This window comes from Chelonoidis abingdonii, chromosome 2 (genome assembly GCF_003597395.2).
Source record: "Chelonoidis abingdonii isolate Lonesome George chromosome 2, CheloAbing_2.0, whole genome shotgun sequence".
Lineage (NCBI taxonomy): Eukaryota > Metazoa > Chordata > Testudines > Testudinidae > Chelonoidis > Chelonoidis abingdonii.
In genome coordinates, this window is record NC_133770.1 from 65,550,386 (window position 1) to 65,572,846 (window position 22,461).

Consider the following 22,461-nt stretch of genomic DNA (forward strand, 5'->3'; position numbering starts at 1 on the left):
CTTGCTAGCATATATATACCTGCCCCTGGAAATTTCCACTACCTGCGTCTGACGAAGTGGGTATTCACCCACGAAAGCTCACGCTCCAAAACCTCTGTTAGTCTATAAGGTGCCACAGGATTCTCTGCTGCTTTCACTACCCTTTCAGGCTCATGAGCACATAAACTTTACAACCATCCTCTCTGTTAGAAAGATGCTCCTGTTTCTATAACAGTACATGACAGGAGGTTCTGCAGAGACAGGTATCCACAATAGGGCAAGTAAAAGACTGAAGAACTCACGTGAGAAACTTTCAGGGATAGTATTTTCCTACAGACTCAAGAACTGGCATAGTAGAAGGTGGAGCAGGTGGTGGACAGCGTGACAAGACAAAAACCAGACACAAGGAGCAGTGACAGAAAAAAATATGGAGGGAAGGAAAACAGAGAGGAGAAAACCAATCGCAACAGAAATAGCACCCTCCTGCCTCTCACATAAGAAGTGCAAGCTTCAGAAAAGCAAATGCAGGCCATAAGAAGTGTGTAAGAAGAGTGAAGGCACGGGAGGGGAGATGCCATCTAACGTAGGAACGCTGAAATCAACTGAGGTACTGCCAGACAGCCAAAAGAAGGATGGAAAAGTGGAGAGTAGAAGGGAAGACGAGGCCTGTTTAGTCGCCTAGTATAGTAGTAATGCACTGCTCTGGCATGTGTGAGAGCAAGGGGACTGTAGTCGTGCTGACTGCCTCTTGTTGGAGAACGCTACCGCTTTCGCCCCTTTCAGTACCATTGTCTAGGCACATGTAGGCCCCAATCCAACAAAGCCCTTAACAGAGGCACTTAAAGTTAAGCATGAGTAGTCCCATTGAAGTCACTTTGCTGGATCAGGGTGTTGGTCAATATAAAGGCAACATCAAAGTGCTTAACTGCTTTGTTGGCATCACATCTTAACGCTACAATTCAACTATGGTAACTGGCAACTATTTTATCGGTGTAAAATGAAAAGTCAAATACAAACTGAACATGTCTTCTCAGTACTGCAGAAAAGATCATACACATTAGTAAGCAGAAGAAAGCTAGTAAATAACATTTGGTCTAAAGACTTGGAGCAACTTACATTAAAAAAAAAAGGCACGAGGAATGAGGAGGTGCTTCTTCCATACAGGCTATAATGATCTTTGGCAATAAATGAACTTATGACTTCTAAACCCAAAGATCAAATCTTTTAAGTGCATGGACTTTGTACTTGAGTCACATTTACTATGTTTACTTTTAGGTGGAAAAGAGGGGCAAATTCTAGCCTCAGCTCCTAGCACAGATCTCCCTGAAGCTAATGGGTACTAGGCCTGTGCATCTAAACTCAAAATTTGGCCCAAAGAAAATGTTTTTTCTGGCTGGGGGTGCTAAGAGAGAGTGGCACTCTGGACACCGAGAACTGGGATTTCACTGAGTCTTTCTCATATTGCTGGGGCTGCTATTTGCAGCTTTCAAATATTGAATGGTGAGGAAATCAAAGAACTAAATAAAAAATCCTAAAACGTTGTGACAAATGCAATAACAGGGATCCAGGGGCTGTCCTGAGGGAAACAAACACTGGGATTCTATTTTAATACGAGGGAATAGCATGATCTGGGTTCTCTAGAAAACTCTAACACGAAAGTTTACGGCATTTTATTGTGAGCAGACACTTTTTCCAAACTGCTTTAAAAAACACAGCCCACGCACTATGTATAGGCCAACCTCACCCTTTTCCTGGGGCTGTACTCCACTAACCAAAATATCGGAAATAAGCTAACAAAGAATAGCTTGGCCAGGAGTTCTCACAACAAATTTTTGGTGGCCTCAGAGTTCAGCCATCAAATCTTGCTGATGGCTGCTCTGACAATTGTTCCTAAAATACTTAATTAACTTTGGAAAAACAAATAAATATGCCCCTGCCCTTGTCCAAATCATAATTTATTTATGTGGGTTTTTTCTTATTTGCAGACTTAATAATAAAAATAATTTACAGTTATCTCTATTCTTTAATTGACCTAAATAGAATACAGGTGCAAATAAGGTGCTTTGTATGCGCTTGTCTTTTTTGTTGCTGTTTCTTTTGCTTTTTTGGATGCCTTTTTTTAGACTTGCTAGCTAGTAAGTCTGCTGCTGTGAAAAGTGATACACCTCTACCCCGATATAACGCAACCTGATATAAAACGAATTTGGATATACTGTGGTAAAGCAGCACTCCGGGGGTGGGGCTGCGCACTCTGGTGGATCAAAGCAAGTTTGATATAACAAGGTTTCACCTATAACGCGGTAAGATTTTTTGGCTCCCAAGGACAGCGTTATATTGAGGTAGAGGTGTAGCTGTATGTTAATATCACTTTCCACAGCCTCCCAGCCAGCTACTAAGTCTGTAGTAAAAAATGATATTAACAACCATACAAGTATCCCTTGTCACAACAGATTTATTCAGCCCCGGCAAGCCTGGGGATAAATTAAGCCTTGGATGGGGAGGTGGGTAGGAAGGCAGCATAGGCCAGGGGCAATGGAGGAAGGGGTAAGCCCAGGGCCGGAGCCTCGAGCCTGGTGCCTGGGGGATTGAGCCCAAAGTCCTGTGGCCATAGTCTGGGGCCTGAGGCCCAAGCCTGAAGCCCTGTGGCCAGGGGATGGAGCCCACCACCACACAGCTGGAGCCCAAAGCCCGTTCCTGGAGCCTGCTGCTCACCACCCCAGGGCTGAAGTCCGAACTCATTGCCTCCAGGAAGGTGGGGAACTCATTGGCTGCCTGATCCTCCAGTTTGTGTCTCCAAGGGAGGGGGCTGGGCCCAACCCCTGCTGGGAACTCTCAGGGAGGGGCTGCTGCTTACCTCCCCACACCCCACCCAATCACTGCCCAGGAGGCCGTGGCCACAAGAAAAGTCCCTGGTGGCTGCATCTGACAAATGAGGGTTTAACTTTCTGACCATGCTTGGCTTTACCTAGTCTGCTATGCCCATACCCTAGGTACTTTCTTCACTAAACAGGAGCTTCCCCTCCTCCCTGCCCGTATATCTAAGTGGGGTAATGAGGCGTGACCATAAAAGCCCTTCTGTGCCCACTGGCAAAGGGTTCAATGTCATGTAACAGCAACTTCTATCAACCCTGACAAACACACTGCTTTCATGATATTTATCTATAAGGAATGTCATGTAAGATATTAAATGAAAGCTGGTGACACAGTGGTCATTCATATCACTGAGAAATGTGTCCCTTGACACTACCTCAGGCATTATGGATATTTACTGATATTATGCTTAACATCTGTATCCAAACAAATGGAGAAACAGGTTTTCTTCCAGAGAAGAGGGAGACTAGTTATCTCCCTGTCTCTAATGTAAATCGAGCATGGTGATGCCAGAGTCAAGGGACTCTTCATTTGCATGGGAGGCATGCAGGAGGAGCAAATTAATGCAAGGATGTGAAATCAGGATGGGAAGACACTGGAATCTGAACCCCAGGGGTTCAACCTAACTTTGCTGACAAAAACAATAAACTTTGGGGAATTTAAGGAGAAGCCAAACATTTTGGATCCATCCCTGTGGAAATAAAGAGGTCAGGGCTCTTTGCATCTCTGAATGATGGATCCCAGCCATGTGGTTTGGTTGGTGACACTGAGAAATGGCTGTAGGTGAGAAACTGCTTTCAACAATGGCTGGAGCCTGCTAAGGTTACATGTAGTCTCTTAGAAGTGAGTTATACTTTTGTTTTATTTGTTACCATTTCTGTTTCTATTATCTTTGCTTAGTGTCACATAAGTCTCTGTTCTTTATTAATAAACTTTCTCTTGTTTTATTATCAAGTCATCTCAATGCTGTTATATCAGAATAAGGTGTGAATACTTAGCTGAGTCAACAGGCTGTGTATTTTGCCTCTTTGGAGACAGCAGACTTGACAGGCTCTTCCAAGAGGCTTGGGGGCTAGGATGTACCAAGTGTTAGCTGCAAGGCAAAGAGGATTGGGAACGGCCCTAGGGAGTTTGTTTGGCTGGCCTACAAGCTGCAGTGACAGGGAGTTGTTACTCAGTTAACACCAGCAAATCTCTTTTGCTAAAACAGAGGAGTAACAAGGTCATTCATAACCCAGAGGAAGTACCGTACGTGGCACAAGCAAGAGGGAGTCAGCAAAATGCATTTAGACATTAGCCATCAGCCAGCAAGATCAAAACCTGCTAAGAGGGCAGGGTGCTTTGGGTAAGAACTAATAAATTTATCATTGTATATGTTCATTCTGTAGTGAGATCTCTCTTTTTTTACTAGTGCTAACTTCCCCCTTATCTATTGCGAGAGTACTTAAATTATATCAGTGTGGATATAAAATAGAGGAACTGCCTTTCTTTTAAGGCACAAAGAAAAAGGTACAATATAAGTGATATAAACTTACTCGACTGAATTATCTGGAGGTTTAGGAAGCCTGTATTGGAGAAAAGAAAATATTAGGTGATTAATTTGGAGTGATCCATATACATTGTGATTCCCTCTCCCCTTTTTATCTAAATCAGTACAATCAATAAACATTAGAGACAAATTAATATGTAATAAACACAGATAATACTCTCACTGATATCAGTCTCTCGGTGTGAAAGTCCTTTACATGTTTAGGTATCAAAATATGAAAGCTCAATGGGCGGTGTGGGTGTGTCATTTTAGAAGAAATAGGAAAAAAAAAAATCAACCTCTGACTTCCTTGTAACGAGCCCTGCCTTAGTAAACATCAGTCGCTAGTACTTTTAATAAAATGAACCCTTTTTATCGGTAATGCAAAACAGAAAAATCTGAAAATATATCCACTCTAGTCACAATATTCGTGGAGAAATTATATATTCATTTTTCAATGATAAATTTTTTATTCTTCATGGTAGAGACTTTTTTTTTAAAGCAGTAAGGTGGAGGAAAACACTAATTCTAGAGAGCAAAACTTTAATCACTGAGTCTCTTGGCTCTACCACTAAGCTAGAAGGAGTCCTAGACTTATTCTGCACGAATCAGAAAGTCTTTCAAAACTGGAGAATGCAATAAATATACTGTATATATGACACAATCTAGCATTGGGGACCTCTGGTCAGTGTCTACACTACTGTCTTTCTCTTGCCAATGTAAGTGCCATTCTGCACCGACATCATGACTCCACCTTCGAGAGAGATAGGGCTTATGTCCGTGTAATTAGGGCAATGCAGAGTCTCTATAGAGCTCCGTAAAATTGACAAGAAAGCTGGCTCCCAGCTCCCAGCTAAGCTGCTATGGGGTCTCCCTCCAAGGTGGGCTGCTACCCAGGCTCCTGGTTTGGACAGCCACCTAGGCTCCCCAGTGTCAGCCCTGCTGCCCCGCCCTCCCCGCCATGGTCCTGGCTCTCCACTCCCCCCCGGGAGCACACAGCTGACCAGACTCCAGGTGCGGATCTCCCTGCTGGAGGTGAGAAGCCCCAGGTGTGGACATCAGTGTAGACATCACTGACCACAGTAATTACTGCGGTGGCTGTAAGTCTGTCTAACATAGGTGGACTTAAGATTGTAGTGTAGACATGCCCTTAGAAGTGCTACAAACACTGGCTCTTGTAATTAGACAGCATGCCTGCTGTCCCAGAGCTATGTCATAACTTCACATCAGTCACTATGGGGGTACCCAGAGCCAGGTTCTACTCCTGGCTCTGGCCTGCTGGGTGACCCTGGGCAAGTTACGTCACTGCTCTGTGCCTCAGTTTCCCCATCTGTAAAATAGGGATAAGATACTGACCTTTGAAGAGTGCTTTGGGATCTACTGATAAAAAGTACTGTGTAAGAGCACTATATAAGGTATTAGTATGAATTCTTGTTTATTTAAATGAAGAGTTGTTTGTCAGGCAGTACAAGATCTAAAGTATATGGATTTGACTTTTGCACAGGGCTGCTGATCTCTGAGGAGGAAAAGGCAGAGTGAGAACACTGGAATATTATGGACATTCCTTGTGGTGCATGCATACACATGGGCATGTGTATCTAGAGGGGTTTCAGGAGGGATTCCTGCTCTCTGGGCAAATGAAGCTCTTTTTAGGGTTTTGTTCCTGTCCCAGAAGGACAGCCAATCATTAAAACCTTGAGTTTCCATATTTCCCTTTTTCAGATAATCTTGGCTTCCTGTTAAACCTATGAATTGGAGAAGCCTGTACAATTCATCTCCTTGTTAGTTCTGTTTCATATCTTAAATGCAAAGCATGATCAGTTTTGGATCTGTTTTTAAGGCCATTACACTTTTGATCACTAAACAGAAAATGTGGGGAGAGGGTCGTGTCACACAGTAACACAGTAACACATTTAGGGGTTGGTAACACACAGTAAAGTTACACAATAACACACAGTAACGCTCAGTATAATCACTGGGTGATGTGATAGCTCACAAAATTTCATCACAAGCTAACTCATGCCTCCACTAAAATGAACAAAGATAACTGCTTTTCTTTTTATGTGTGATAGTTACAGAGATCATAGGACTTCAACAAATGTCAAATTCTGACAATCATTTACATACTGTTATTTTTGTAACCACTTGGATTTTCAGGACATGCTTGGTAATTACAGCTCAGAGCCTGACACTGTGTCTGCCTTGGGAATCTAAACAGTTATAGACATAACTGCATTTACACAAATGCAATTTTTTAAAGTTTATTCATCGTACTAATACTTATATTTAGTTTTCCATCTCTTCAGTTAGATAAATTAATTTTCTGGCCACAGGCAGATGAAATTGTGTAAATACCAGCATAGGGCTTGATTCTCCTTTCAGGTGCATTGGTTTTACATGAGTGTAACTCCACTGACTTCAATGAAGCTATTTCTGATTTACTCCATGTAAGCAAGAGATTCAGTACCATATGTGCTTTGGGGAGGGAGGATTATTTATTTGTAGATGTATCAGAGGGGTAGCCGTGTTAGTCTGAATCTGTAAAAGCAGCAGAGAATCCTTGGTACCTTATAGACTAACAGACTTTGGATCATAGCTTTCGTGGTGAATACCCACTTCGTCAGATGAATGTAGTGGAATTTCCAGGGCAGGTATATTATGCTAGCAAGCAAGTAGAGTACGAGGTTAGTTCAAATCAGGGAGGATGAGGCCCTGTTCTAGCAGTTGAAGTGTGAAAACCAGGAGGAGAAACTGGTTCTGTAGTTTGGCAAGAAGGCCATCCACAGTCTTGTTCAACCCTGAGTCTGATGGTGTCAAATTTGCAGATGAATTGAAGCTCCAGCAGTTTCTCTTTGAGTCTGTCCTGAATTTTTTTCTGCAGGATGGCCACCTTAAGATCTGCATAGTGTGGCCAGGGAGGGGGGGTTGAAGTGCTCTCCTACAGGTATTTGTATATTGCCATTCCTAATAATCTGATTTGTGTCATTTATTCTTCTCCGTAGAGACGAAGCTGTCCAGTTTGGCTGATGTACATAGCAGAGGGGCATTGCTGGCATATGATGGCGTATATTACATTGGTGGACGTGCAGGTGAATGAACCGGTGATGGTGTGGCTGATCTGGTTAGGTCCTGTGATGGTGTCGCCGGTGTAGAGATGTGGGTAGAGTTGGCATCGGGGTTGTTGCATGGATTGGTTCCTGAGCTAGAGCTACTATGGTCGGTGTGCAGTTGCTGGTGAGAATACGTTTCAGGTTGGCAGGTTGTCTGTGGCAAGTTGTGCCCCTTTTCACAGGCCTTGGGTGCGGCCAATCCTTGCCCACAGACAATCTGCCCAACCTGAAACGTATTCTCACCAGCAACTGCCCCACTGCACCATAGTAGCTCTAGCTCAGGAACCAATCCATGCAACAAACCCGATGCCACTCTGCCCACATCTCTACACCGGCGACACCATCACAGGACCTAACCAGATCAGCCACACCATCACCGGTTCATCACCTGCACGTCCACCAATGTAATTACGCCATCATATGCCAGCAATGCCCCTCTGCTATGTACATCGGCCAAACTGGACAGTCTTACGGAGAAGGATAAAATGGCACAAATCAGATATTAGGAATGGCAATTATACAAATACCTGTAGGGAGCACTTCAACCTCCCTGGCCACACTATAGCAGATCTTAAGGTGGCCATTCCTGCAAGAAAAAACTTCAGGACCAGACTTCAAGAGAAACTGCTGAGCTTCAATTCATCTGCAAATTTGACACCATCAGCTCAGGGTTGAACAAAGACTGTGAATGGCTTGCCAACTACAGAACCAGTTTCTCCTCCCTTGGTTTTCACACTCAACTGCTAGAACAGGGCCTCATCCTCCCTGATGACACTAACTCGTTATCTCTAGCTTGCTTGCTAGCATATATATACCTGCCCCTGGAAATTTCCACTACATTCATCTGACGAAGTGGGTATTCACCCACGAAAGCTCATGATCCAAAACGTCTGTTAGTCTATAAGGTGCCACAGGATTCTCTGCTATTTGTAGATGTTCCTATAGCACTCAACACTGGAATACCTACACTCTAGGTGTCAGGGGTCAGCAACCTTTCAGAAGTGGTGTACCAAGTCTTCATTTATTCACTCTAATTTAAGGTTTTGCGTGCCAGTAATACTTTTAAACATTTTTAGAAGGTCTCTTTCTATATGTCTATAATATATAACTAAACTATTGTTGTATGCAAACTAAAAAGGATTTTAAAAATGTTTAAGAAGCTTTATTTAAAATTAAATTAAAATGCAGAGCCCTGGTGGCCAGGACCCGGGCAGTGTGAGTGCCACTGAAAATCAGCTCACGTGCCACCTTTGGCATGTGTGCCATAGGTTGCCTACCCCTGCTCTAGGTAGTAAGAAAGTAGCAGTAAACTTGCACTTTCAATAGCAGAATGTACTTTATAGAAGCTTTTAGGGCCTGAGTACATAAACAGCCAAAAAAGCCTGAACCTCACATTTTCAGAAGCGTCCACTAATATGGGGTGCCTTCATTTTTAAAAAAACAACAAGGAGTCCGGTGGCACCTTAAAGACTAACAGATTTATTTGGGCATAAGCTTTTGTGGGTAAAAAATCCACTTCTTCAGATGCAAATCTCAAATTCGGGAACCAAACACTATGGGCCTCTGTCTTTAAAAGATAGGGGAAGGGGATAGTAATTGGGCCAAATTTGGCTGTCACAGTTACATCAATATCTTCACTGGAGTTGCTTTGGGTTTATGCTAGCGTTCACAAGCATTATAACAGATTTACACAGGTGCAACCAGGAACCGAATTTGGCCTTATGTATATGTCACACATTATAGTCCTTCAAACTAACCAGCTCTCTCAGAATATTAAATGCAATCTGTAAAGAAAAGTAAAGTGTGCCTATTTACTCACACTTATAATAGAGGAATGATAGTTATGGGACTGTCAACTTTTACTTATATGTGTGTGTTTATGGAGTTTATAGTCAGCCTAAAATTTACCCTGGTCTAAAATTTTTGTTTAAATAATTTCCCCTTTTTTATGTTATAAAAGTGCAGAACAGAAGTTTTGCTTTCAGATCGTATTAGATTGTATATGCCTTGGGATACCATATGTTTGTGTAATCCACTGCTCAGTGCATGTTACAGGTTCCCCTCCCTCTATGAGCAGGCCACAACAGCTATGGGTCTGTTACAGCCCCCAGTTCCCGGGCCTGGCTCAAGCTGTAAAGACTACGCTTTTTAGATCTAGAAGTCCTCAATTCAATCCCTGGTTGGTCAAGGTGGATGCTGTCATATGTGTACAGCAACGAGCATACGGGGGGTAATCAGCTAGTAGTAGCCACACCAATTTTTGTACATCAGGGTACAGACATGGTTTCTTTTCAGAGACAATTAGTCTATTCAAAGTATTGGCTTTGCGTACTTTTGCAGTTTTGGAAACAATAATTCCTTCAGCTCCCTTCACTGAATGGTGCACACTGGGGTGGCGGCTTAACAATTCAGAAATACTACTGGGGGACACAGCTCAAAGACAGCTTCTTGGGATGTCTCCCCCCAAAGCTTCCCATGCACTTTGAGCACCTCTGTAGAAAATGGGCTGCCTGGAGGCAGTCAGCTGAGTGTGGTAGGAAAGGGCCAGGTTGTGGTGATGGGGGATGGACCTGAGGAATGGCTGCTCTAAGTGGTACATTCCACCACTCCTGCACACTAAGTCGGTGTGAAAAATCTAAATAGATTAGAAATGGCATTTACTCATCCTACGCATTCAGTGACTCTTTGGGATGGATCACAGGTAATAACTGGCAGTCAATGGTGCGACAATTGCAAGCTTATGAGGCTGACACTGGTGTGGGGGCAGGACCACAGAGGAGTGTGGTTGGACATACCAGTATCTGGTGCGCCCCGGATCACTGGCATGAGGAGAAAGATTTTCTACAAGGCCTAGATGGATTTATGTGGCCCCACCCCTTGCACAGCATCCCTGGTGGCCTCTTGGACTGGGAGGTTAAATTTGAGTCTCTGGTGGCACATCAAAGCTCCCGCAAGGGACTGATTAACTTGTTCTCCTCTGTATGTTTTTAACTGGGAGGGAAGATAGGGCCCAGTGTTCATTCATTTTGAAAGGCAGTTCCTGTATATGCAAAGCCATTCATTGTCATGCAAAACTACATAAGGATTTGTGGTTATGACAAATGCCCAGTAATCCCATTATGACATCTATGACATCTAGTTACTGCAAATGCACAGTGACTCATTTTCCATGAGAGACTGTCATGGCTCAAAAGAGCCATCACAAGCTATAATGTCAATACACCGAGTATTAAGAGCTCCCTAGTAAGTTTCCAGAGCAGCACTCAGCCAGTGGTTTTCAACACAGATTTTGCAAGGTTATTACCATCTTACAGTTTGATACCGCAGGGAGAATACTGAAAGTTACATAAATGTCTTCGCTCTGAAAGACCTGTGAGTATGAATGTGACACATTTTCTAGGCATTTTAAAAAAGATCTGCTCTTTCTTTACAGCATAAAAAAAAATTCTTTCAAGGATGAAATATGAGTAAATATGATCTTATGGAAACGATGAACAGAGATTGAAATATTAAAAAGAGCATAGAAACATTGGAAGCCTTCTCTTTCAGGTTACATTTTAATTTTAAAAATAATTAAGAAAATGTATCAATGCACTCTCAATTAAAACATCCCTGGGCCATGGCAGCGTTCTAGTCAGTATGCACTGAGCCAGATATTGATCTGTCACTGTGGCAACACGCCTCCTCCCCTCATGTAGCCTGCCCAAAGCAGTCCCTGGAAAGGGGTCATGGGCCAACAAGCATGCAGAGTGGGGCTAGTACACTAAGGGAAGCAACCTCACTGCCTGCACTTGGGGTGGGCCAGAATAGGAACGACTGAATTTGGGATAATGAGGATACAGTGGAAGAGGTGGAAGAAGCTGTTGCCTGAGTAGCTGTTCTGTGCCTTGGGTTGGGGATGGATTTCACTCCACAGCCCTCCCATACATCACCTGTTGTCCTAGCCTTTGTGCAGGCAGAGTGAATTCTCTGCAATAAGAATTATAATTTACAAGGCATTCATCTGGCCACCAAAATATAAGGGGCCAAATCCTTGCCTGGTGTCATTCTCGTGAAATCAGTGAAGTTACATCAGAAATGGATTAGGCCTATGAAGTATAAAATAAAACCAAGTCAGCTGGCTGAACATTCCAGGTGAATGAGAGGCGATCTGAAAGCCACTCAAAGAAAAAGACTGAGTTAAAGATGAAACTCTTATTTATCTTTAATTCACTGGGCCTGATCCTGCATTTCTTGCATACCTGCTGGGGTATAGCGCAAAGGTTGGCAGAGCTGAGCTCAGTGTGCATAGATACTTGTATCACACCAGTAATCAAATGTTCCAGCAATTACAAAACCCCATACTACGGACAAATCCTTGTCATTTGAGCAAAGCTCAAGCAAACATGCTTTCTGTGTGTGTGTGGTGGGGGGGGGGGGGGGTGTTAATATGTGGAACTTGTAAGGTAAGATTTCTCCCCACGACCTGCAGTCACAGTTCGCAAGAGCTGCATAGCCAATGCCTCTAGGCTGTATTATCGGTCAAGGCCCAGTAAAGGTGGGCTTTGGCCAACACACTCTTTCAGTTTACCAAACCCACCCTCCCTTGGTCTACTTTCAAGCCCCGGTTGTGTGGTGGGATGCTGGGGCTGGGGCACAGGGCTGCAGATTCATGCTGTGCAGTGCAGCTTCTTTGTGGCCTGTCTTCACCCTCACACAGCAGAGCTGTGGTAGTTCTGCTGCCTTTCCGGCCCTCGTGGGCTCACACAAAATGCCCAAGGGGGTAGCATGCTTTGTAATCTGGCAGGCACTAAAGATGGGAAGGGAGGATTGCTTGCCACCTGGCTGGCTTTTAATCAGCCTAGCTGGTTTTTGTACTGCATTGCCAGTGAAAAGATTCAGTGTGCTTCCCCCACCCCTTGGGACCAGCATTCCCCGTTCGCTACAGGCACATGTGGCCATACAGTGGTTTTGTAACTACTGCACATCACTTGGCTGGAAGAACAGCTGGCACCAGCCTCTGTGTGCTGGCCCCTCAACCTGCTGAGCTGTAGCAGCTCCTCCTGGCACTGGGGACCAGGAAGCAAGATGGACTGAGGTTTGTCATCAGGAAGGGACAAGGAATGGGGTATGGGAGACAGAGGCTCCTGACAGGGGACAGTAGTGGAGCTCCCTCAAGACTGAAGCTCCTGTGAGTGGGAGGGTGTAGAAGCTCATGCGGACAGAGGAATGGGCACCTGTCTGTCTAGGCGTCCAAAGAGAGGGCTTGACTGTTGGCACTAGGACCCTTTTGTTGTTGGTGGTGGCATGGCCAGGGGCTAGTTTTTCTGAATCTCGGAGATGGCAACCCTGCTGAGGAAGGGGTGAGGGTGAATCACACACTGTTCCCGTGGTTACCTGGCCTGTGGGGGGAAGTTAATACAGCCTTAGCCCTAACTACATAACTAAGCATATAGGATATGCAACACTGCTAAGTTAATGTTGTTGTGAGGACCTTAACGTGTTCATTTCCTGACTTTTGAGTGTTTAAACTCATAACTACTGTTACATTAACCTAAACATTTTGACTTTTGAGCTGCAAGTTTCAGCGTTTCATTGGTGCCATCAAGTGGCAAAACAGTGTACTGCAGCTCTAACTGGCCACATTCAATCTCAAGGAAACCAGCTACTCTTTTAAATAGTAGCAGTGAAAAAAAGGAAACATTATCTTAGTCAAACCTCCTCTTTAAGTACACCTAAAGATACCAGAGAAAACTTTAATATGATGCACACAGGATGTCATGGTTAGCTCAGTGCTATTCTTTGCTAATTGGGACCTTGCCCAGTAGGAGAGAGTATTTCTGAGTGACACTGGTTGACAAATCAATAAAACCAATTAAAATCTCATTGCTTAAGAGATACTAAACTGAGTGGGGGCGCTGATAACCTCATTCTGAACTTCTTTTCAAACTATGTGTGTTTTTTGTAGTCACTGACCAACCACATTTTATGAAAAGGTCATATTTCATCATAAACATTAATCCACGAGGTCATTAAGGCGGAATTAATATTTAGCTTGTCATTACATTTGCCACACTAAATAAATTATCTGGTCTATGCTGTAATGAAACTTACAGATCATCATTCATACGGACATCACTTTTTTTCATTTGGGTTACATTATAATACTGTTCAATGGGAAGACCTCTGCATAAAGAAACACAAAACAACATTTTACTTATTGGTTTTAAAAATCCCAGGAAACACATACTAATTTTTTTCTTGTAAGAGATGTAGACATGGTATGTAATTTTTGCCTGCAGTCCATAGACTGCCCTTACCACCAAATTCAGAGATACTGGAAATGTAGATACTTACTATCACTCAGACCTTAACATTTAAGTTACACAGGGCCTGATTTTCAGAAGCGTCAAGGCCCTTTGCCAATGATTTCCATGGGCACAGAATCAAGCCCTTGGAGCCTGATCCTATGAGGGGTTGAGCGTTTAACAGAAGATGCTGAGCATCCTATACTCCCATTGAAGTCAATGGGCTCGCAGAGTCAAGACACTTAGTGTGCAGAAAAACAGGACCTTTCTCAGTGGTCTTTGTTGCTGCTGAAAAGACACACAACCTCTGACTGAGATGACGGCATCTTAGCTGCCTCTGACAGAACAGATGTTGGTTATCAGCAGCTAGAATGGGGCAGGACACAGAAAAGTAGTGCAAGAGGGACAGCCAAACTGAAGAACATACAATCAGAGTAACCAATTTTAACTGGTAAGGTTATCCCTGGAATTAGAACAGCCTTGGGGCTTCTGACCTCCACCTGCAAAGGCTAAGCTTGCATGGAAGAAGAGGAGACATTGCCTGGAAGAATAGAGAGGAAAATGTTGGTTCAGAATAGTAGGGCATGTGTTGGTGTGTTCTGCTTGGCTTAATGCAGTGTTTTGAGTTGTTGGAAAGTTGACAATCGTCTCTTCATGCAGTGTTGTTGTAGCCATGTTGATCTCAGGATATTCGAGGGACAAGGTGGGTGAGGTAATATCTCTTATTCAAAGTTGTCCTATAAAAGCTGTTACTTCACCCACCTTGTCTTGCCAGTAGTCTTTCCATGACATTCAGAGTGCTCTGCACTCTCTCTTTCTTTGCCAAAGCCAATCTGGACTGGGTCACTGCCTTCCTTCTTTCCATTTAGCAGCCACTGCTGACACCTGACATCCACCTCAGAGGCAGGATGCATATTCCCGTCAGGCAATGCTTTCAACACTATTAAGTGGACTACCTCACATGTGGGGGACTCTTACAGAGCAGTGATGTTTGCATTAGCTGTCCCATCCGCCCACTTACCTACAAGTTTTTTCTGATAATTGGCCAAGTTGCACTCAGTGTCCTGGGAGATGTTAGACTTGAACACAGATCTCAATGAGAACACTGCACATAAACTATCTCCATGATGTGAATTCTGTTTTCAACTTTAGAATAAAAATGTTATGATGGCCTGGAACTTTTACTTTTTTGTCTTAATTACACTTCAAAAGTATTATGCTGCAAAGATGCATCTTTAGATACACACAGCCTTTGTAACTATTCCAGCCGAGTGGAATAACTCAGTAAATGAGATATGGCGTTAGGGATCAGAATAACCTTTGGTTCAATGCATCTGCAGAGACTCATTACTTTTGTCTGCAAAAGGAGACATTTTGGCTTCCTATGCATTTTGAGTCAGTTGACAACTGAACATTTTGTATTGGAAACTGCATCCCCCAGCACTAAGAGGATAAATAATTGTAAATAATGCAGTGCTTCTGAAATATGGTCTTCCCTATATTATTAGCGCACACTGACATCTGCTGGTGAAAACTGCACATTACCTCAGTTCTTTTTCCACATAAAACCAGCTCTGCCAATACATAGTTTCTTAAAAACTTAAATCTTCCTTAGAAAGGTGTGCTCCATTTCACATATCAACTTCATTATAAGGAACCACCCAGAATATTTAAAAGCCATAGATATGTTAGACAGGAGTGTGCTGGAAAAATACTTTTCCCAATTTTTATCCTTCATAAACTTTCTATTGAAATTTTATAAATTGGGTTGGGAAAATGAAGCATTTTGGTTATAACCACAGATTTTGGAACTACAGCACTTATACTGTTCACTATACTTCCCTATCAGTAGACCAAACAAATGTATAGGAGATACTAAAGAAGAAGTATACTCATTTACAAAAACAAACAAGTAAACCAACCCCTAAATGTGAGATTTAAAAAAAAAATCAAGTAATTTTGTATAGGGCTCATGAACAGACAACAGCTCCACTACCAAAATCAACTATCACAGGCTCTAAATAATTTTGCTTGGTATTTTAAATACAAGCTGCTGAGAGAGAGAGAGAGAGAGAGAGACTGTGTGTGTGTGTGTGCACATGTGGACATACAGGCTTCTTATACCTCCAGTGCTGGCATTCACCCCACTATGGATACAGTCACAGATTTCTAAAGTACTTCCCTTGCATCTTTACTACTTTCCGCTTTCTGATCCAGACTAAACTATACTGTAATAAGTACTTAATACACTTCTCACTTGCCCTCCTGGTAAATTTAATTGGAATCAACCTGCTAAGGTAGCTGCAAAGGGATGCTGCTTCAACAGCCAGAAACCAATACTCTTGGCCCCTACAATGTGGAGAAGGCTGTAGATAAAAGGACATAAATACAACTTTCCAGGCAACGCAGAATTAACCTTTAGGTTCCTTGCTTCTCTGTTTGGATAGCGATATGAATATTTAGGGAGAATTTTTCAGTCTGAGGGCCAATCCTCAGATATATTGTAGCTCTGCTGGGCATTTGGGGGCTACTTGGGCTCCTCCTGTAATTCAGAGCAACCTCAGGGCTGCTTTAATAGCACCTGCAGTTATGGCCTCCAAGGGGCCATTGAACTGGCCTACGACCACTAGCTCTCCTTCCACCTTGGTACGTTCCTGAAACACCTCTTATGCTGGAGGCTAAAAGCAGGTGGCTATGCTGACCAGATTACTGTTAAAGCTAGTCTTCTGTCCCTCTTCCACCACCAGAGTGGAACAGAATGAGATGAAGCACGGGCCAGGATTTAGCCCAGCATGTCTATACACTGAAAAAGTCTAGGATCTATATATTTAAAAAAAAAAACCCAAGAGCAATAAAAATTCTTGTCTGGAGTCATTCCAAGGACCTGTCACCATAAAGTCAATTTCTATAAGGAAAACTGATTCCATGATGGGAGGACGGGACAATGGCCTTGTCTCCTCTTTGTCCTCCCCACCTCATTTGGCAGAGAGTAGCACCACTGAACATTACTTCATAATTCCTTTACAAAAGGGTTGAGATCTCTGAAGTCATATCTGTTTGCCTAGGCTCCTCAGCTGGTGCTGCAGATCCAGAAAGTCAGTGAGATATTCAGGGTGGATAATGCAGTTTACTTGAGTTTAGTTGGATTTTCAGAGATTTCTCTTTTTCCTCTGTTTTGGAGTAGGATGAACCTGGTGCTACTTGTGTTCGGGGCACTAAGCTCAATGAACTTCACCACACACTTCTTGGAGGTTATGCAATTTTTGGAGAGACCTTTGCATTGCGCACACATATACCTGTAGGAAATTACCTTTTTGAATGGTAGGAAGGATAGTCTAGGGCTAGCAGGGCCAAGGGAATGTACCACTAGATATTCTGAGCCTTGTTCAATTTGACTAGGCAGGGCTGAATGGCAGTTTTCAGATAAAGCTAATGGGCCATGTTCTGGCAGTGCAATGCAGCCAGAAAGCCAGCTTCCCCAGCTACCTGGGCACTCATTTTGCATAAAGGGGAATTCCTGTACGGTGAAGAGCAGTGTAGAATTTTCTCTCTCTCAGCTTTGGGTGCAGAAGGCATGCCCTGTCTATCCTTGATCCCAAAATGGCTCCTAGAGTTGAGAGAAGCTGGGTGTAAGTCAGAGCAGCCTTCAAAAAAAGGCCAAGAGCCTACAGTTCCCATTGACTTCAGCGGGATTTGTGGATGCTAAACGCTTCTAAAAAATCAGGCCATGAGTGAGACTTATCTAATGTCACAGAGTAAGTTTAGGACAATAGCTAATAAATACTACACCATTACCAAACAATAGGAAAAAAATAAACTAAACGAAGAGATCCAAGAGTTTCAGTAAATACACTGAAGGTGATAATGGGCAGTATAACTCAGGCACACTACAGGTTAGAGCGTTGTCCAAAGTGGGGGTAACTTAAAGTCTATCTCCAGAATGCAAATTATCTACACATATCAATCTGCATTGCTGTCCAGACTGTCCAAATATATTGCATTCCTTTAGCTGTTTCTAGGTTACAACACTTAAAAAAATCAGAATGTATGAAGCACGCAACTAATCTACCTGGGCCAGGAATCTCCACCATAACCATAATGTTGATGTCCTTTAGCAAACAAACAAGGAGGCTCATTCTTTGTTCTATGATCTTCTGGCAATGAAATCGGTGCAATTCCTCCATATTCTCTCTCAGTTCCCCACGGAAGCCTGCACCACTGAAGTGAATCTCTTAACTCCTCATATCTGAAACAAAAAAATAATATTCTTGAACAGCAGCAGCTTTTCGACCAAAGCTGTCATAATAAGCCTGCCCCAGCTGGGAGCAGAAGCAAGTCCAGTATATTTTGATTGGCTGGAAGAAGAAGATAGGTGAATGCTTATGCCAATATGCTGCAGGCATGTCTGACCTCTTGCAATATACAGTGAGTGTATGAACTGCTGAAACATGGATCACCTGTCTTGTCCTCTAGGTGCTAAATACCACTACACAAACTCACATGCTGATGGATTTTCAAAGAGCCAAATTGTAGCAAGGCAATTAATTCACATTGACTGTACAAATTAGATGCCTAAGTACAATTGTTCTTTTGAAAATCTTCCCTGACATCTCTAGAGAGTGGGTGAAAGATGTCACTCTTTAGTATCTGCAGCCCACCAAGGCATACAAACTCTTATCAGATATGTCACAAGTGTCTGCCAATGGTTGAATAGTTCCAGCATGATTCAGTGTGCCTATATCACCAACAGTTCTGTAGTACTATGTGTGTCATTTACTTCACTTGTTTCATGAAGATGAGCACCAAGCAGAGTGATCATTTTACACACTTCCTTTTCCTCTTGTTTTTTTTCATCTGATAGGAATTTCCCAGGTAATAATGTAGGCATAAAGCATATCCTATCATTCTTACTGATGGGGAGAGAGGCTGGAAAAACATAGACTCAGTTTCCCCCAGGTATGGTGGCTTCCTCCAAAATCTCTCCATTGAACAGACCCATAAAAATACTTCTAAAATTGCAGCAATAAACAAATGTGTGTACTGGCCCTGGGAGTAGGAGTCCAGAGATCCCTCCCAATTCAACAATGATTGGTTATACTGCTGTTCTAAGGACCAGCCATCATCATCTTTTGAGTTTATGTTAAGTTATGTCCAGTTGGCAGGGCAAAGGACTCAGAATCAGGTCTCCTGGGTCCTATTTACTGCCCTGTTGCTAATGAGGTGGACATGATTCTTCTCTCACAAAGGCTATGCCTACACTACAGACTTCTGCCGGCATAGCTATGTTAGTCAGGGGTATAATTGTGACCAGGGTGGATTGATTCAAATCAAAGCAATTTAAATCATGATTACATCACCAAATGGAAAGTCTGGATTTAAATCAACTTTTCCATTTGTACTTCAGTTACTTTCTAAAGAATGCTGCATTCTCACTGGTTGATATAACCATTAAAACATGTTGATTTAAAACTAAATATAAGCTTTACACTAGATTTTGTACATGCTTTTGCTGCCTAGGAGGGTACACGATAACAATACACATTTATTTAAGCAATTATATAGCTTAATATGGTCAGATTCTTAACTGTACACTTTAGTATGTTAGAAAATGGTGAATGATCTATTGCTTATTTACTAGATCATTAACTTTTTGCTCAGGATTTGTGTCAAGCTGCATTAGGGTGGTAACTGGAATTTAATCAAACACAAATAACAGCACAGAAAACTTATTGTTACTAAAGAACCTGAAATATTTTGGATACATGAACTTCTCTTATCAAAACATGTTTCACTTTAACAAGTAACTGTTTTATTAAACAGAGGGATTAACTGTAGTCAGTGAATAAAACTGATTATTTCAGGTCAGCCTGGGAAATTTTCAAATATGCCTAAGGGAAAGGGAGTAGAGCTTAAGTTCCTACTTGTTGGCGGGAATGTCCACTGCAATAAAAATCCGGCAGCACCAAGTGTCAGAGCCCAGTCAACTGACTTGAATGCCTGGTGCTTGAGCTGTAGGGCTAGACACTGCAGTGTAGATGTTCAGGCTCAGGCTGGAACTCAGGCTCTGAGAGACCTAACCCACGCTTAGGGTTTCAGAACGTGGGCTCCAGCCCGAGCCTGAACATTACACTACAAATTTCAGCTGTGCAGCCCAAGCACCAAGAGCCTGAGTCAGCTGATCCAGGCCAGCTACAGCCATGCCATAGGTCTGTTATTGCAGTGTACATATAGACAGTATTTGGTTCTGCCATGAGGGCAGGGGACTGGACTCCATGACCTCTCGAGGTCCCTTCCAGTCCTAGAATCTATGAATGTTCTCTAAGTCTCTGGACCATGAGACGGTCTCATAAGTTACTTAGGCTGTCCTATTATGCCATATTTATAAAACTTGGTCTCAAAAGTTGGATGTTTTTCCCCTGATTCTTTCTTTACGTAGAAAGGCAGCCTTTAAATCAAAGTTGTGAACAGAGGCTCATAGATTCAGCATATTTATTTTTATTTAAATGATTTACAAAATTAGTATAAGTTTAGGTCTAACATATTTTGTGTTAAATTCAATGCCATTTTAAGCAGGTTTATTTTTTCAAAAAAAAACTTCTTATAATTTAAATAACAAAATTAAAAAAATTAAATTTAAGAAATCTGCTTTTTTACATTTTTTCAAGAAAAATAATTGATTTCTATCCACCCTGATTGTGACTGATATTGCTGGCAAAAGCCCCTAGCATAGATGGAGTTATACTGGCAAAGATGCCCTTTTGCCAGTATATCACTTGGGGAGGTGTTGTGGGAGGGATGCTGGAATAAACTATGCTGGCAAAAGCACAATTTTGCTGGTATAAGCTTTGTCCACACTAGCAGCGCTTTGCTGGTATAGCATACTGTAGCAGTATACCACAAAACGCTCCTAGTGTGGATCTGGTCGTAAACTGGTGATTCAGAAATAACATCACTAAAATCACCGGAGTTACACCATGGTGAATGGCAGGAGAAACAGGCCAATTATTATGTAACTTTGAGCACCTCACTTAATCTTGATGTGCCTTGGTTTGTCCACCTGTAAACAGGTAATAATAATCCTGATTTAACTCAGAGCTTATTTATTAGGCTTAAGTAACTAATGTTTATACATTATGTTGCAATCTTCTGATGAAGAGCACCATAGAAATAGTAAGAACATAGTGTACTTATTTGCTGATGGAATAAAATACACAAACATGGGGAGAATAAAAAGCAATCAGTGCTTCGCAGAAGTGGAAAATAGCTGCAAAGAGTTTTTAAACATCTCAGCACTCCCAAATAAAGAAATTTTAAGTGCTTTCCAAAGGGAACTGATATTCTTCCCAAAGTGCACAGGATCGCAGTGAAACCACAGAAAGTTCAGTCGGGCATACAGTACCTTGTAATATAAGGGCCAAATTGCCCCCTTGCACATTTAAACTGGGAGGAGGCTTTGAGGGAGAAAAATTTCTGCAAGATTCCCTTGAAGAAATTCCCTCAAATCATCCAATTAGGAAAGGCCACGAGATGCTGACTAGAAACCTGGAAGATTCCTAGGCATCTGTATGATCCCGGAAGGGTAGGGGAGATCTCTGGGAGACCAGAGCCATCAGTACAGAAAGCCTATACTTTGGTCTTCACCACACATCATTCCCTGGCAGTCCAGCTCCGTAGCATCACTTATTTCCCAGAATTTCTCATCTCCCTTCATGACATCGTGTCAGAACATGATGCAACTTCATGAGGCAATGAGTTTATCTTGCAGAACAAATTAAAATAACCCTCCGCACTTATCAGAACCCTGTGGGTTATCAGAGCATTTTTCTATATTTAATAGTTGAATGAACGTTAGCATCTAATTTTTGAACAGCTCTGTCTAAGGTTTTGTTTTTCCCCTGAGAATTAGAAGCCAGATATCAAATCACTGTGTATGCTGGCCATGTCAGTAGGTGGTAAACTGAACCTAAATGAACATTAATGAATCATTCATGCTGACTTCTATCTACCTGTTATTAAGATGCAGAACAACCACTTAACCCAAGACAGAAAAGACAAACATGGCACACAAAGATACATGAATCTGATTGCCCACTGAACCAAACAGGGCTTTGTTAAGCTTCTACTTACGATTTTTCAAACAAAGGAACAGTTATAGTTAATATCAATCCAATGGGATTATGGTTTTCAAGGACACAACAAAACTGTGTCTCTGCAAGAGAATATTAAACTAAAACTATACTGGACAAACTGATGTAGAGTAGGAAACAATCCTGCACCAGCAGAGAAATGAACTAGATGGCTTAACAGGGATTTTCCCTTCTTGATTTCAATGATTCTAGAATTATATTAAATTGTAATTGTCAAGTTCTGGAAAAGTAACCCATAGAACTAAAAATTACTTTCCTTGCTTTTGATCAAATGAAATTGCCAAGTCAGCCATCAGTTTACTAGTGCATTGTTTATTTAAATTGTATTTTTGCCTGAAAATTTCTCTTGTTTTCTGGTGTGAGCTCATCGAATCTCATAAACAAAACAGGTTCTGACTTGAGCCATACTTGAAACTGAGATCTCTGAGGGAAACCCAAGTGCTGCAGGAAGGTGTGTTGGTGGTGAGTCTGTCTGGGGTAGGATTAGGGCCCTGGCCCCGGGTGTCATTCACACTGACAGCCTTTTATGTCCAATTTGC

General features: G+C 42.3%; 1 protein-coding gene across 1 annotated transcript in view; it reads right to left on the reverse strand.

Annotated features, from left to right (window-relative positions):
• The window catches only part of SPMIP4 (sperm microtubule inner protein 4), a 41,730-nt gene that overhangs the window by 15,783 nt on the left and 3,486 nt on the right, over positions 1-22,461 (reverse strand). Inside the window, exons 2-4 of the mRNA XM_032773895.2 lie at positions 17,845-18,021; positions 13,582-13,653; positions 4,386-4,415 (exon numbers count right to left, since the gene is read on the reverse strand). Coding sequence (XP_032629786.1) covers positions 4,386-4,415; positions 13,582-13,653; positions 17,845-18,021 — 279 coding nt within the window. The remainder of the gene's footprint in view (positions 1-4,385; positions 4,416-13,581; positions 13,654-17,844; positions 18,022-22,461) is intronic.